Source organism: Drosophila pseudoobscura, chromosome 3, assembly GCF_009870125.1.
Source record: "Drosophila pseudoobscura strain MV-25-SWS-2005 chromosome 3, UCI_Dpse_MV25, whole genome shotgun sequence".
Taxonomy (NCBI): domain Eukaryota; kingdom Metazoa; phylum Arthropoda; class Insecta; order Diptera; family Drosophilidae; genus Drosophila; species Drosophila pseudoobscura.
In genome coordinates this window covers 11,743,186-11,758,779 of record NC_046680.1, presented here as the reverse complement: position 1 = coordinate 11,758,779, position 15,594 = coordinate 11,743,186, and the positions used below count along the sequence as shown (strand labels likewise).

At 50.8% G+C, this 15,594-nt stretch overlaps 2 protein-coding genes across 4 annotated transcripts; both read left to right on the top strand.

The window, feature by feature from the left end:
• Positions 1–223: 223 nt before the first annotated feature.
• On the top strand, positions 224–3,099 carry Pepck1 (Phosphoenolpyruvate carboxykinase 1). The gene is made up of 2 exons (XM_001360907.4): positions 224–562; positions 915–3,099. The coding sequence occupies exons 1-2, from the start codon at positions 531–533 to the stop codon at positions 2,824–2,826; spliced, it is 1,944 nt and encodes a 647-aa protein (XP_001360944.3). The 5' UTR covers positions 224–530; the 3' UTR covers positions 2,827–3,099.
• Positions 3,100–3,894: 795 nt separating this feature from the next.
• Rgk2 (Rad, Gem/Kir family member 2) lies at positions 3,895–13,665 on the top strand. Of its 3 annotated transcripts, XM_015184359.2 has the most exons (7): positions 3,895–4,250; positions 8,308–8,461; positions 8,520–9,682; positions 9,750–10,151; positions 10,325–10,615; positions 10,766–10,866; positions 11,327–13,665. In XM_015184359.2, exons 2-7 carry the CDS (start codon positions 8,319–8,321, stop codon positions 11,483–11,485), a joined length of 2,259 nt encoding a protein of 752 aa, XP_015039845.2. In that variant the 5' UTR covers positions 3,895–4,250; positions 8,308–8,318; the 3' UTR covers positions 11,486–13,665. The 3 variants fall into 3 exon arrangements, with proteins under 3 accessions (XP_015039845.2, XP_033233268.1, XP_033233267.1); XM_033377377.1 differs by having other exon boundaries at positions 3,895–8,461; positions 10,331–10,615; XM_033377376.1 differs by having other exon boundaries at positions 3,895–8,461.
• Positions 13,666–15,594: the final 1,929 nt, after the last annotated feature.

Below are 15,594 nucleotides of genomic sequence, written 5' to 3'. Positions count from 1 at the left end.
GGGGGCACTCCACCGCCTCGCCCGATCTCCCCCTGTTACACCGGTTCTGCCTCTGTGAAAAACCAAAACAATCGGCGAGCCTCCCAACGGTGACCAATCAGCGCTCTCGCTCGCAAGCGCACCGGTCGTACACGATCGCGGAGCCGAACGCGCCTGTTCTAGGCGCATCGACGCCGAGGCCCCCGCCGGCAGCGTATAAAAGGCCGTGCGGCCTGGCATCTGGCATCAGTTACTCGTGTCCGGAGTAAATGGAAAGATCAAGTGAAAAGTCTACTTTCAGTGGTCTGAGCATCAAGCTGATATTTGACAAAAAGCTGTGGAAGAACATATGAAAGCGAGAGTCGCACTAAGACACTAAAACAATAATTGTGATAATTGAAAATTGTGATAGCAGATTCGCCTATTTTGCCGAAAAAAATCAAACCAAGTGCCAAACATTTATCCACGACTCTACAAGTCACCGCCATAAAACGCAAATCAAGAAATCTGTGCAGCTTATTCCAAACTCTATAAAATACAACACCAGCAACATGCCTGAATTCATCGAACAAAGCAAAGTTATGTAAGTATCTGCCCCAGGAAAAGAGGCCACGCCACGCCACGCGCAACGCAACGCCACGCACAGAAAACCAAACAAGCCCCACCCCACCCCCCACCACACACTCTCCTCTTGACTGTAGCGGATATTATTTTTAAAATAATATTTTAAATAGCGTATAAATTGTGGTAATTGCATTTAATGCGACACATAATTGCATAAATGAAAACCGCATAATTAATGCGACACCGGCACCCCGTCCCAGTCGCAGTCGCAGTCGCAGTCCTCGTTCTCGTTCTCGGACACTCCATTGAAAATGTGAAAAGCACTTGATTAATTTCCTGTTTCCCCCGCTCTTCTCTCTCCTCCTGTCCAGCTCTGCCAACGGTTGCGGTCTGCCCCAGCTGCACAAGCTGCGCCAGGACAACTGCGGTCTGTACAGCCACATCCGCGGCATTCCCATCTCGTATGGCGATGTCAACTCCCTCACAGCGGGCGTCCGCACCTTCGTGGAGGAAGGGATCGCCCTGTGTCAGCCCGACCAGGTGCACATCTGCGATGGCAGCGAGCAGGAAAACAAGATGCTTATCAAGAGCCTGCTGGAGGCCGGCACCATCGTGGCCCTGCCCAAGTACGACAACTGCTGGCTGGCCAGGACCAATCCGGGCGATGTGGCGCGTGTGGAGTCCAAGACCTTCATCTGCACGGAACAGCGCGAGGAGACGATTCCCACACCCCAGGACGGAGTGAAGGGAACTCTGGGAAACTGGATCTCCCCCAAGGACATGGAGACAGCCATTCAGCAGCGCTTCCCCGGATGCATGAAGGGACGCACGATGTACGTGGTGCCCTTCAGCATGGGCCCCGTGGGCTCACCGCTCTCGAAGATCGGCATTGAGCTCACCGACTCCGCCTACGTAGTGGCGTCTATGCGCATCATGACCCGTATGGGAGCCTCAGTCCTCAGCCAGCTGGCCAAGAAGGAGGAGTTTGTCCGCGCCCTGCACTCCGTCGGAGCCCCGGCCAACGGCCAGGTGGAACAGACCTCCTGGCCTTGCGATCCCGAGCGTACCATCATCCTGCATAGGCCCGCCGAGAACTTAATCGTCTCCTACGGCTCGGGCTACGGCGGAAACTCGCTTCTGGGCAAGAAGTGCTTCGCCCTGAGGATCGGCAGCACCATTGCCAAGCGCGAGGGCTGGCTGGCCGAGCATATGCTCATCCTGGGCATCACCAACCCCGAAGGGGAGAAGAAATACATCACTGCCGCCTTCCCATCCGCCTGTGGAAAGACCAACTTGGCCATGCTCAACCCCTCGCTGGCTGACTACAAGGTGGAGTGCGTGGGCGACGATATCGCCTGGATGAAGTTCGACTCGAAGGGCGTTCTGAGGGCCATCAATCCGGAGAACGGCTTCTTCGGTGTTGCGCCTGGCACATCGACGGAGACGAATCCCATTGCCATGAACACCGTCTTCAAAAATACCATCTTCACCAACGTTGCCTCCACCTCCGACGGCGGCGTCTTCTGGGAGGGAATGGAGAGCAGCCTGGCTCCTAATGTGCAGATCACCGACTGGCTGGGCAAGCCCTGGACCAAGGACTCCGGAAAGCCAGCCGCCCACCCTAACTCTCGCTTCTGCACCCCCGCCGCTCAGTGCCCCATCATCGATGGTGCCTGGGAGGATCCGGCTGGCGTGCCCATCTCCGCCATGCTTTTCGGAGGTCGTCGTCCTGCCGGAGTTCCCCTCATCTACGAGGCCCGCGACTGGACCCACGGCGTCTTCATCGGCGCTGCCATGAGGAGCGAGTCGACTGCCGCGGCCGAGCACAAGGGCAAGGTGATCATGCACGATCCCTTCGCCATGCGTCCCTTCTTTGGGTACAACTTCGGTGACTACGTGGCCCACTGGCTGAGCATGGAGAAGAGGGGCAAGGTGCCCAAGATCTTCCATGTGAACTGGTTCCGCAAGAGTGCCGAGGGCAAGTTTATGTGGCCCGGATATGGCGAGAACTCACGTGTGCTCGACTGGGTCCTGCGCCGCATCAACGGAGAGTCCTGCTTCGTGGACTCGGCCATTGGACACATTCCCTCGGAGGGCGCGCTCAACCTGGCCGGCATGAAGGAGCAGATCGATGAGAGCGAACTTTTCTCGCTGCCCAGGGACTTCTGGTCGCAGGAGGTGCAGGATATCCGCACCTACTTCGAGTCCCAGGTGGGCTCCGATCTGCCAGCCAGCATCTACAACGAGCTGGAGCAGCTTGCCACCCGCGTTGCCGCCCTCTAAGTCAGCTGATGAGGAGAAGGCCCAACCATCATGAGAATTTACCGCATCTTTACCCGCCTTTCACACCTGATAACACATCCTGTCTCATCTCCATATATAGGCAGACATATACTGTCCCACACTTCCCCTACCAGTCGTTTCTCTAGTATGTAAGCCGAAGACTTCCAGACTATTTATTTTATAAGCGAGTGCTAAGTTTATACTCTAAGATGATATTTTAAAGACAAACCAAACAAAAACTACAAAAATAAAACAAAAAGATATATATCCCAATCCAAGAAATTATATTTATTGATCTATAAACAGATTATAAGACTATATCTTCAGAGCAAGACATTATTCTACCATACAATATCCTGGTATCTCAGGCTTACTCTGAACTCTGCATTTTCCGGTAACGAAGGTAGCCAGTAGACCACTAAATAATCGTCTATTAATCTACTATCCTATCAGCCGGCGCCACAAAAACTTCACCACTGGAACATAAGGAGAACAAAACATGGAGACGCAGTTAATCATAACCACCCGTTAGTACATAAGAGACAAGATAACTGAAAACCTTCCATTCTCTTAAAATTAGAATAAACATGATCGTACTTAAACCTCCGGCACGAATATTCTACACGGACCGCACTTAAACCTTAGCGACCTAGACTAACGCCGACCGGACCAGCGCGCAGTTATTAGCCACGTGTGGCGCGCAGACGACCCCGAAGGAAGACCCAAAAGGAAGATACGATCCCATTAAGAGCACGCCTTATTCTTGAACCACGAGACTTTCTTTCAGCTACCACAGCCAGAGATCAAACAAATTTCTTTGAGCTCCGGCGCGGCGAGCATACCCCGGCATTACGTTTTCACACTTCAAGGCTCCCAATCTTAGATATCGTACAAACTTCTGTCAAATGCGAGTATATTTCATCTGAACTCTGTTGCATATGGCGGCTAGCTTCGACTCCCTGTCTGCCTGTCTCACAGGGCGAGTCGAAGGCCAGCAGAGCTTTCACTTTCACTGAGCTTTCGTTTTCCGCCAGCTCGGGAGCTCGGGAGCCACCAGAACAGAACAGAACAGAGAACTGGCGCCGAGCTGCCAAGTTGCCTTGGGGAGCCACAGTTTAGCTCGAGCAGCGGTCGCTGCAGCTTCGTCCGCGCGGACAGTTCGAGTGAGCGGCATCCGGAGGCGGATACGGAAGTGCAGAGCACCGCAGCTCTTGGCTGTGCTGTGTGTCCAAACTGTTGCTCATCGTTGTGTGGGTGTTTGTTTTCGGTGATAGTGTGTTAGTGCGCTAGTGTTGGTGCGGGTTTCGCTTACAGCGACGTTGAGGGTGACGGAGTTTTGTGCTGTGCTGTGCTGTGGTGTGGTGTTGGACAATTAATAAAGTTCCCATAGCAGACAAAATTATCCTGCAAATTTGCTGAAAATGGTAAACATTAAATGCTAATGCATGCCCAGAACGAAAGAGGGAGAGTGTGTATACATATTCGTATGTGTGTGTGCGTGCTGTGTGTATACTTGTGCATGTGTATGCGTGTGTCTGGGTGGCGCTTTGTAAGCTGCGATTTGACATGTTGATTTATGCGCTGCTCTCGCTTTGTGCTCCGTCTACCGTCCGCCGTCCTCCTCCTCTGTCCCTGTGTGACTGGGATTACGCTAGTCCTCGTTGTCATTGTTGCTGCTCTCATTGTAGTCGTCGTTGTCGTCGTCGTGTGGCAGGCACTTGTTGCGCTCGCAGGACATTCGCTTAATTGCTAATCCTCGCGCCCAGACGCGTCTAATTACACCTAACTCGGTGTCGTCTGCACTTTCAGACGTCTCTCTGTTTGTCTGCTAATGCTCCCCCAGCGGTTCAACGTTCAGCAAATGACGCATGCGAGTATTCCGAGCATTTAAAGTGCAAATTTGCCTGCTCGGGGCTAAATACCAGCCAGGAGGTCACTTAATATGCCATCAACATGAGATTTACACAAATGGCGATGGGTGGGCGTGGGCCCGGCTCCAAGAATTATGTGTTGCAATAAAATCGATGGATGGGAGCGGGCAGCGGGCAGTGGTGGCTGCCAATGACTGGAGGGTAGAGCCCTAAGTGGTGGCTAATGACTAAGTTGCGACGTGACTTTGGCCAGGATTTGTAATTTTCTGTTTGCCATTTGGAGCCTGCCCCGCTAGTTAGGCTATGGTTTCTTGTCTTCTCCTTTACACCCACAAATACACATGAGATCCACACACACACACACACACTCAGACATACTTTTGTATACTTATGATCTTAAGTGTTTTATGGACTTTTCTTGTTTGTTTTCTCGCACTATGCCTTCGACGAGTAGTACACACACTCAAGTTTATTTTTACAGCAGAGACACAGATGGACAGAGGGAGAGAGGAAGAGGGGGAAGGGTTGGCCAAGTTAATATTTGTACGGGAAGCCGGGGGTTGGGTGGGGTTGGGTGTTAAGTATGCGTTTAACGGGTGCGGGCATGTAATTAAGCCAAGTTTCTCAAAGGGTTGTCCGAGCCATTTGCCGAAGAACTCATTTATGACGGACGGACGTCTTCGACCTAATGACGGTGAAACAGAGAACGAGAGAGCGGCAGAGGCAGAGAGAGAGAGTCAGGGATACCCGGTGGAAGCGAGTGCAAGGCGAGTCATTACTCTTACCTTCCGCCTTAAATAATGACGGTAAAAGGAAACTGGAAAAACGGGAAACGGAAAGTTGGCAGTGCCGTCGCCACCGTCATTGCAGGTCGCAGACTTTTGCGCCACACAAAAGGCCAGAAGAAAAGCGAAGCCATAAACCTGATTGAGGCAACCCCTACGCATTCCGGGGAAACCTCTTTGGGTATGCAAATTGCTCTTTACCCCAGCCACAGTCAAATCAGGCACATATCGTTCCGGTCCTATGCATAACTTAGGATTGAGACTCGATTTAAAGTTGGGCTGGGCATTCCATCAATAATTCATTCGGTTTTGAATGATTGACCCAGTCGGACCGGAGGACGCCGTCTTGCCCTATTGTATATCCTGAATACATAATTCGCAAATCTGCAACGATTATTATGTTATATAAGCTTACCTTTTCTCCAGCAGGCAGCCCCAAAGACCCAGACCCTCAGTCAATACAATAAGCTGGGGAGCCAATCTCCCCGAGCCCCCCGTCCATCCGACCGGTGAGTCCGTTCGTTTCGCCCTTTCTACTCAGACAATGCCATACAAACCGAAGACGGGCCGAACTTTTGAACATTTGAATGAGTCCAAGAAGGACGTAACCCACGAGGGTTGGATGGAAGGATAGATATTCGTACTAATACTCATATTTGTATTTGTATTTGTATTGATTTGTTGCCCCGGCTTGTCTGCAGATTTTCGCATAACCAAAAACTGTTTTGCCGGAGTGGAAGTGGAAGTGGAACTGAAAGAGGCATAGGGAGAGGAACTTAGATAAAGGCAAAGGTGAGCTCTGGACTTTGGCTCGAACCCTGTCCGCTATCCAGGGGCCAACGGCCGTCCGTCCGTTCGATTGGTTGCGGTGGCAACAGGCCATCGCGTTACGAGAAAATGCAAAAAAAAACAAGAAAATTCTAACAAAAACAGAACGAAAGAAAATGGAGCAGCAGAAACAACAAGTAGGAAAACACTTGAATCGATGGCAACTCGACTAATTGATGCCTTGTAGAATACGAGTGGAATGCGCTTTTTGATGCAGCACTCTGTTTGTGTAGAAAATTCTAGAAAACAGCCCGAGCAGAGAACTTTGTTAGGAAAACTGACAAATAAATGGGAACCTAATGTTCGGGGTACTTTAGTACGGTAAGCATAATTCCTTTCATTGTCGCCTCCCTGGGGAATGAAAATGAAGGTACGACACCGAATACGAGGTATTCCTTGATGCAGTTACACATTTATTTGCTCAACAGTATGGACACGTACTCACGCACATGTGCGCGACATGTGAGTGTCTGTGTGTGTGTGGGTTTGTGTGTGTGGGTGCTATTTGTACATCCGATAGATAGATAGATAGATAAATAATAATGGCCCGCAGGTCGGACGTGGGCACCGTGAACACCGTGAATACCGAGAACCGACAACCGCCCGACAAACAGTTGAGAGTCACATTTCGAGCTAAGCGGCTATCGAGGCAGCACACGTGTCCTGTCCTCCCCCTCCCCACGAGAAGAAAGCGGGAGAGGCTGAAGCCCCACTGCAATGGGATACACGAAGTGCTCATGTACGCGTAAGTGGCGTCGAGTCGATATCATGGCACTCTGAGTACTTGCAACAGTTGGCTTGGCTTGGCCCGCGGGGACCTCTGCTGAGCCATAAAACTAAAGTGGGCCATGGGCCAAGGGCCAGTGGATTGTGCGCGCACGTTCTAGTGAATGCAAAATCACTCAGGAGTTCAATTGAACTTTGAACAACTGGGAAATGGCCGACACTTGTTGCCTCTCGCAACGCGAGCTGCCGATGGGTATTCATTGACATACAGCAAAGGCTCTCTGGGGCGGAAAACAGGCAGTTCCAGTGCATTACGTACTATGCCAGATGTCCGCCAAGAGAGCGGAGCTCTTGTTTTCACTGCACATCAATCAAGCAGAAATGTAGGCAACATTTTCTCGCACAGACGCTCAACTTTAATAGCTGCGGGCACCCCTCGCCACCCCATTCCTCGACACCAAGCTGGTAAATCCCATTAGAGAACTTTGTAGCGCAGGAAGCTCCTCTCTTACCGTCTCCTCCTCGTGAGTGTCGTGGGTGTAGTCCGCAAACAAACCGAGCCAACACCAACACCAAGAACACCAAGAACTTTCACGCAAACCGCAAGAGACGCAGAGAGAGTGCGTGGTGCGTGGGTGGAGGTGGAGGTGGGGTTGGAACTTTTGCATAAGTTAATGGGGAATGTGTGTAGCCAAGTGCTGATGCCGTTGACGTCCCCCTCCCGCATCTGCCGCTCGGTAATTGGGGCAGCCACTTACACCACCAGCATTTCCGAGGATACAAACAGTTAACACTAAATGAACCACTTGCTTCGAACTGAGTTCTGGCTCTGGCTCTGGGTTCGGCTCAGGCTGCGGGCAGAGGTCTATTTCCAGCAGCCTTTGAGCTGCATCGCCCGGGGCAGTGGCGGCTGACTTGTCGGAGCGGATGTGGACGGGTGTGAACGGGTGTGGACGGACACCGTCTCCTTGTCTGGTCTGGCCTTTATGATTGCTGGTTGCTATGGCCAGCTTTTCATTACTTTGATTAAATAGAGATAAAACCATAAATTATGTTTACTTTGTGGCCATTTAGGCAGAGTATCCCAAAGGGGGGCCGAGGATCACTGTGCGTGTGTGTGTGTGTGTGGTATGAGTAATGGCCCATGGTATTTACACATGAGTTGGTCGCATCTTTCACTGCCGTCAGTATAACCATCAGTATAACCATTACCGGCCTCATTCTCGTCTCGTCTCGCCTCGTTTCATTCATCTCATGATACTGCTGTATAGGACCACTAAAAATGGCACAGCAGCAACGCAGCTGGGATGAGGGAGCCAGCGGAGGTGGGGGCTATAGGCAACAGGCCTCCGGCCTGCATAAATCCACCGCTAGGACGGCCAGCAATCCATTGCCGAGCAGAGGAGCCACTCCCAAGGCGCCCAGGTATGAATCAATCTCTTGTCCACAGCTACTCCAATGATGGGACATGGAACCTTTTTAGGCCCTACCATCCCGCACCGCCGTCGGTATATGCAACTCCCTTGATGACGGGGACGGGGACGGGTCCGCGCAGTCCAAGCTATGGCTACGGCGGGGGATACGAGGCGCCCAGGAGTCCCAAGATCACAACGTCCTTCGCCAACGACAGCTGCGACGACGGGAGCAGCTCCACGCCGAGCTCCTACTACCAGACTCCGCCCTCGGGCTCCATAGATGACTCCTACTCGCTGTTCAGCGGTCGCACATCTGCCCGCAGTCCCAATGCTCCGTGCAAGTTCGTCTTCGATGCCGTGAGCCCCAACTCCGGAGCAGACCACTCCGCGTTTTCCAAGAAGTTTGAGTACTACGAGCCCTTCTCGCCGGACGGGGATGGTGGACCCGAGTACTATGAGCCTCCCAGCTCGCCGCGTCGCCAGGGGTCCAAGAAGCTGATGAGGAGCAAGCTGCCGCTTGAGCCACTGCCTCTGGTGACCACAACGGGCGTAGACGATGGCAGCAAGCGACGGCACGACGAGTGGGAGCTGCCGGTGATCAGCAAGATCGACGTGGCCCGGAACCTGAGCTCGGGAGCAGGGGCGGGAGCAAGAAGAGGGGGCTACTACGGGTTGAAGCGCGATTCCTGCGTGACCGACTGCACCCAGCTGTCCATGGAGTCGGGCGAGACGGGAACCCAGCACACAAACAGCACCCTGGTCACCCACACCACGACTAGCTTCAGTTTTACGGACCCAGAGCAGCAGCAGCAGCAGCAACATCTGCAGCGGCAGCGCCGCCATGCCATCAACATCACCTCGAATCCCGGCTACCAGGTGCTCCACAGCTCGCACTCCACCTTGGACCGCACATGTTCCGACAGCGTGGTCTCCCTCCGCTATCGAAAGTCCACCAGCGACCTAACCCAGCATCCGGACCATGAGCTGAGCGGCTGCAAGCCACCCAAACCGGTCAAGGCAAAGCGCGAGGTCGTCGAGCACAAGCCCCGCCGCAGGGGCAGCTCCAAAGGAGGTCTGGCCCTCCTGGCCAGTCGCCGCAACTCGCGCGAGTCCATGAAGAGCGCCTGTTCCAATGCCTCCATAGTGTCCAACGATGATGTTGGGCCACTGGCCTTCCAAAGCTCCAATCGGGGTCGTCAGCGTAGAACGTCGAACTTTCTCGAGCTGCCAGGTGAGGGAAATATCCTTTTTATGAGAGTGCAAACTTTGAATCGGCGGTTTCCCACGTTCCCCTGCAGTTCCCGACCACATTCGGCCGCGAGTCTGTTCTCTACCGGAGCGCCCGTACAATCCCAGGGCCAGCGACGATCTCTACCGCCTCCGTCACTTCTCCATCAGCAAGGGCAACGTGGTCAACTGCGGGGATTCCATAATCTCGCGCCGTTCCCGGAGCAACACGAGCGTGAACTCGACAAACAGCCGGGCCAGCGAAAGGTCCCCATTCGAGGGCAGCTGCTGTGGTGGCGGGTATGCCAACGTGGACTCTCTGCCGGTCTCCTCGGACGAGTCGGACAACCTGGAGCCGCCGCCCGCGGCCCGCTACCGAGTGGTGATGCTGGGCGATGCGGGAGTGGGAAAGACGGCGCTTGTCAACCAGTTCATGACCTCGGAATACATGCACACCTACGATGCAAGCCTAGGTAAGTGTTGGGTGCGAGTCACCTGAGAGCAGAGAGACGAGAGACGCCTCTTAGAGTCTCTTAGGCTGGAGCGCAGTGAGTAGACAATCGTACCCGTAGCTGGAACCTATGTGTGTCTGACCCCTAGCTTCCCAGCTTCCACTTGGGTCTTTAGAGTTTAATTCTGATCTGAGTTTTAGACGATGAGTTCGGCGAGAAGACGGTCAGTGTCCTGCTGGATGACGAGGAGTCGGACATGGTCTTCATCGACCACCCGAGCGTCGAGATGAGCGTGGAGAACTCGCTCTCCACCTATGAGCCGCACGGCTGTGTCGTTGTCTTCTCGGTGGTCGACCGTGGCACGTTCCGTGTGGCCGAGGAAATCATCAATTATCTGTGGCAGGAGAAGTACACCAAGGACAAGGCCGTCATCCTCGTAGGCAACAAGGCGGATCTGGCCCGTGCCCGGCTTATCACATCACAAGGTAACGTTGTAATTCCTGCTTCTTAATTATGATGGCTTGATTTCGTTTCGTTATATCCATCCCTGCTATCCTCTCCGCTTTGTTTCGCTATTTTGTCATTTCCCTCAATTTATTATGGACGATGGACTATGAACTATGGTGGCCCCCCAGAGGGAAAAGCCCTGGCCGCCTCACGCGATGCCAAATTTATCGAAACGTCAAGCGGCATACAGCACAATGTGGATGAGCTGCTCGTCGGCATATTGAAGCAGGTGAGTGCGAGTGAGCCACAGGCAGGGGCAGGGGTGTCCACACAGGACACTGCAGGCAGTGGGCTGTGGACTGTGGGTTGCGGCTTGCGGGCTTTTTAGGTTAGGTGCGAAACACACGCAACCCCCTCCGATGCATGGGAAAAAGTGTGCAGGAAACAAAGTTAAATGGATTTGCCGTGCCGTCTGCGTCTGCGTCTGCCCCATCCGACACCATCGAACACCAGAGCGACCACCCAGACGGTGCGGCAAATCCATTTAACTTTATTCCCTGCACAATTGGGGCGGCGTTGGGGTTGGGGTTGGGGTTGGGTATCCTTCCGGATCGGTTCACTAATTAATGAAAATTGAGCTGCCTGCGAGTGACTCAAACGGAAACCTGGCCGGTTAACGATAACCAGATTAAAGAGGTTGTCTTCTCTCTCTTTTCCGTTTCTCTATATGCACTGTCTCTTCTACCCAGATGCGCCTGAAGGAGGTACGCGAGAAGAAGGCTACCCAGTCGAAGATGAAGCACTCTCGCACCCACATATCGCTGCATCTGGCCAAGGAGATTCTGCAGAAAATCTGCCTCTCCGACATCTCCAAGTCGAAGAGCTGTGAGAACCTCCATGTGCTCTAAGAAGATGGAAGGAGGATCCCCCAACAAATACGAGTACCAGCCACATGTGCAGAGCCATGGCTCCCAAACAGAATGAGAATGAGGAGTAAGAGGACGAGGACGAGGAAGAGGAAGAGAAGGGGCCGAGTCCATTGTCGATGTCTTCTTTTGGCACATTCTTGTGTAAAAGCCAAATTATGCCACAGAGCACTGTGCAAAGGAGAATTTTATCAAAAGCGGCAGGCGGAATATTTTGAATGCCATTCAGATTAGCCGAAGGGAGGCCCACGCTTTTGTTATGTTTTTTGCTACGTCGCCGTCGCCGTTGCCGGCCCCAAAAAATATTGAAAGTTTAATGTTAGGTCGCCGCTCCTCAGGACCATCTCCATCCCCTTTGCCTTTCCCATCACCATTCCGGCAAGTCATTGGCCGTGGTCAGGCCTCCGCGAGCAGCGATAATTCGTTTGTTTATGGCGGATGTTTCGATTAGCTTATCGAGCCCAGACGCACCTACTTTCGGGTTCTGACCAAGGCCTTGCCTTGCTGATAAGCGGCGACCCAGCGACGCGTGTGCAGCCTCCAACCAGAAGCTGGGCATAAGTACGAGTAGTCCCTAAGAATATGTGTATATTATATGTATGTGTACTTATATGTGTTCCAATGGAGAATAATTTCAAATCCAATAATGTGCTGTCAATTTAACTAGGCGATGCTGATGCTGATGCTGAAGCTGAAGGAGCAGCCATAGGCCCATGCAGAAGAGCGAACTTTATAGATGTTGATATACTTATACAAGCATATAGATATACAGATACAGATGCAGATAAAGTTACTATATATATATATATATATATATATATCCTATCCGATAAGTGTGCGCTATCCATAGGTATATTTATTGAGTAGACTAAGGGATGTTTACTCCTCGATCTGCTCTGCAAGAACTCTTCCAACTGACGAAAATCTCATATCGGATTGACTGTTGAATGTTGACTGTTGTTACTAGTACTAAAGTACGTACTAAATAAGCCTAAGCCCTAATCAAAGCATAATCTAGCTCGTATGTGCGTATATGCTATATGTACGTGCATGTGAACATATGTATGTGTACTCGTATGTATTGTGTATTTGTGCATGTAAGTGGAGAACATTTCTAACTTTGATCTCTGAACTCTGAACTTATACGCTTATATTTGAAAAATACCTTTACAAAATGCGAAAAAACAAGCAAAAATCAAACTAAAACCTAACTAAACTCTAACTATTTTCATATATAAACTTACACATTAGAAGGGAAAATTACTAGAGAAACCAGGTCAGGCCAGAACAGGCCGGGAGAGCACTAGACACTCGACAGCCAACCACTTATATTTTTCCATTTTCCCCACCGAACACCACACCACACCACACCATCCTACATCCTCCATCCTTCGCTGTCGAGTGCACTTTATCATTTTTAACATTTACATTTACCGAAAACCAAAAAAACAAACAAACTAAAAAACTTGCCTCGTAAAAGTTGAAATCTGCACAGAGAACTCTCCATCCTATTCCATCCCCTCTTTGGGGGGCAATCTGTATCGCGCATACGCCGCGAGTGCCAAGGTCCCGGCTTTAATTTGATTTGTTAATCCAATGTGGGAGGAAAGTATTCGAATCAAAGCTAGCTAAACGCCCACCGAATTTATTGTGTAAAACTAATTGAAAAGCAACAAAAACCAAAAAAGATAAAAGATAAATTATTTCTAAATGGAATTTTACTGCAGATTTATGTAACTGTGCTACACCTGCAAATTGGCTTAAAGCATAATTGTACAAATAACCAAAGTAGAGAAATGGTAGATCGGTGTATATTTATATTTTTCCAAAGCTAACGAGTACCTATACGAGTCTATACGAGATGATGATGATGATGAAGATGATGATGGAGAGCCCCTCCCCCGCCCCACAGAGTGTGTTGCAGCACACTGTAATCCACAGTTGTTGACGTTGTGGTGTGTGCATTTAGTGTTGCAAGCGTAGGAAGGAAGGAAGCCTTTGTGCCTGTCACAGAAATGAGGCGGCAGAAAAACCAAATTAATTAGAGTACAAGCGGATAAAATCAGATTTCTTCTGTTTGGTGTGTTTAACTCCCTCTCTACCCCTAAATCTCCCATCCCGATAAAGATAAATAAAGGACAACTATGCTCTGTAACTGGCTACAAAAATCTGATCTCTCTCTCTCTCTCTTTATCCTTGACTGCATGGGGAAGGAACCAGCATCCGCTCCGCTCCGTTCCGTTCCAGCCTCTAATCGAATCCCAGTTCAAGGGGCTGCTGCTCAGCTGTTGCGCACTTGAGGTTCATTAGGGGAATGCCTGCGAGGGTGGGATAGGGACTGTAGAAATGTGTTAAGTGCTTGTTGTCAATCATACCGCAACCGAAACTTCGCTGGATTTCACGCTCCAGTGCAGCAGACTCAACGATGGCGATGGGCCCGTGACACGAGGCCCACTTGGCAATGATTTGCCAGCTCTGGAAGGAGAAAGGAGGCGCATGATAAGTCTTATTGGTTGTCGTCTTTTACGGATTGCTCGCTCTGAACTGCACCCAGGCACCCGCGCCCGGAAATCAATCAGGCGCTGAAATTCCGTAATTAACTTACGGCGGAGTCGAGAGATGAGACTGAAAAGTTGACAATCCGGCTCTGATTGATGGGCGGGAGGAAGTGCGGCATGTGGCATGGCAACCAGCCCTCATCGGATTCGGCTCTGTCACGGATAACGCGATGGGCTGGCAACGGACTCAGACTCCGACTGAGACTCAGAGAAAGTTTTCCGCCCTGACCCCGCCACCTGCTGAGGCTCATAATTTTAATGAGCTTATTTTATTTTGTTTAAGCAAGGAACGGTTCCAGCAGCTCCGAGCTCCCACTCCCCTCTTTCTGATTACCAAGATTGTTCCTTTTTGTTGGCCCTGTTTCTGTCTCCGTTGAGTTCTTCTCCTTCAGACCTTATACTGGAGATTGTGAGGACAGCAAAAATGGAAGAAAGGGATGGTATGGCAAAGGCTGAGGCTGAGGCTGACGCAGAGGAAAAATCAAACTAATTTAAGTTCAATAAACAAACGTAAATGAATAAACCCGCCTTGAGCTGGCCTTTAAACAGAGGTCCAATCCCCATCGTCGACATCAGCGAACGATTCCCTGCCACACAATCTCAAATATTTGTGAAAACATAAGCAGAGTCCTTGGCATTGCGATTGGGAGACGCGACACAAATCGACTTAAGTCTTCAGAGAATTACAACGGGGATGGACCACAGAGATTAATCTGAGAACAGCCAGGTGCTCTGTTACGGTAATTGTAATGGGGATAGCTTCATACGAACATCTCTTTTTGGAGAGAGCACTGTCTCCCAAGTCTTTCTCTCTAATTGCAATGCAGAAGGTCGGGGTCAGAATGGAAACGAAACGAAACGAAACCCATCTCGAATATGGCATTGATTATATGGCATATGGGATAACGGCTGTCGTCCTTCGGCATTTCCAAGCGGATTACTTGCAGGTCGTTGTGACGGAAGGCAATGCTTGAAGAGCTGTCCCGGGAAACGCATAAAAAGGGATGGAAAAGCACACACATAGTATACACCACTTTATAGAGAAAAAGCTACTTTCCTGCGGTGGGCCTGTGTGCGGGTGTTAGCCATCCTAAACCAATTCGGCAAAAAAAAAAAAGAAAACGCAAACAATCCTCTCGCTCACACAAACAAGCTCTCAGGTATTCTCGCAACACAGATGAAGAAATATTCGCGCTGGCAGTCAACACTCTCGGGGGATTCATAACCAAATAAGCCGAATTTTTAAAGCATATTTTTCCGGCGGCGCTCCCGCCGCGATTCCCGGAGTCCTATCCCCGAGCGGCGAAGAAACGAAACTTTAAACAATGTGGAAAATGAAATTTAAATAACGATTTATTGCCTTTGAAGTGTGATTATTTGCACAAAGCTAGGGACGGCTGACGAAGCAAACGACAGAAAATGTGGTACATACCCTGTACTCCTGTACTCCAAAGAACAGGGCCTGAAATATGCCTGTGATACCCTGGATAGGTCCCAAATGAGATTGGCAGTATGTGCATAGCGCTGGTGCAT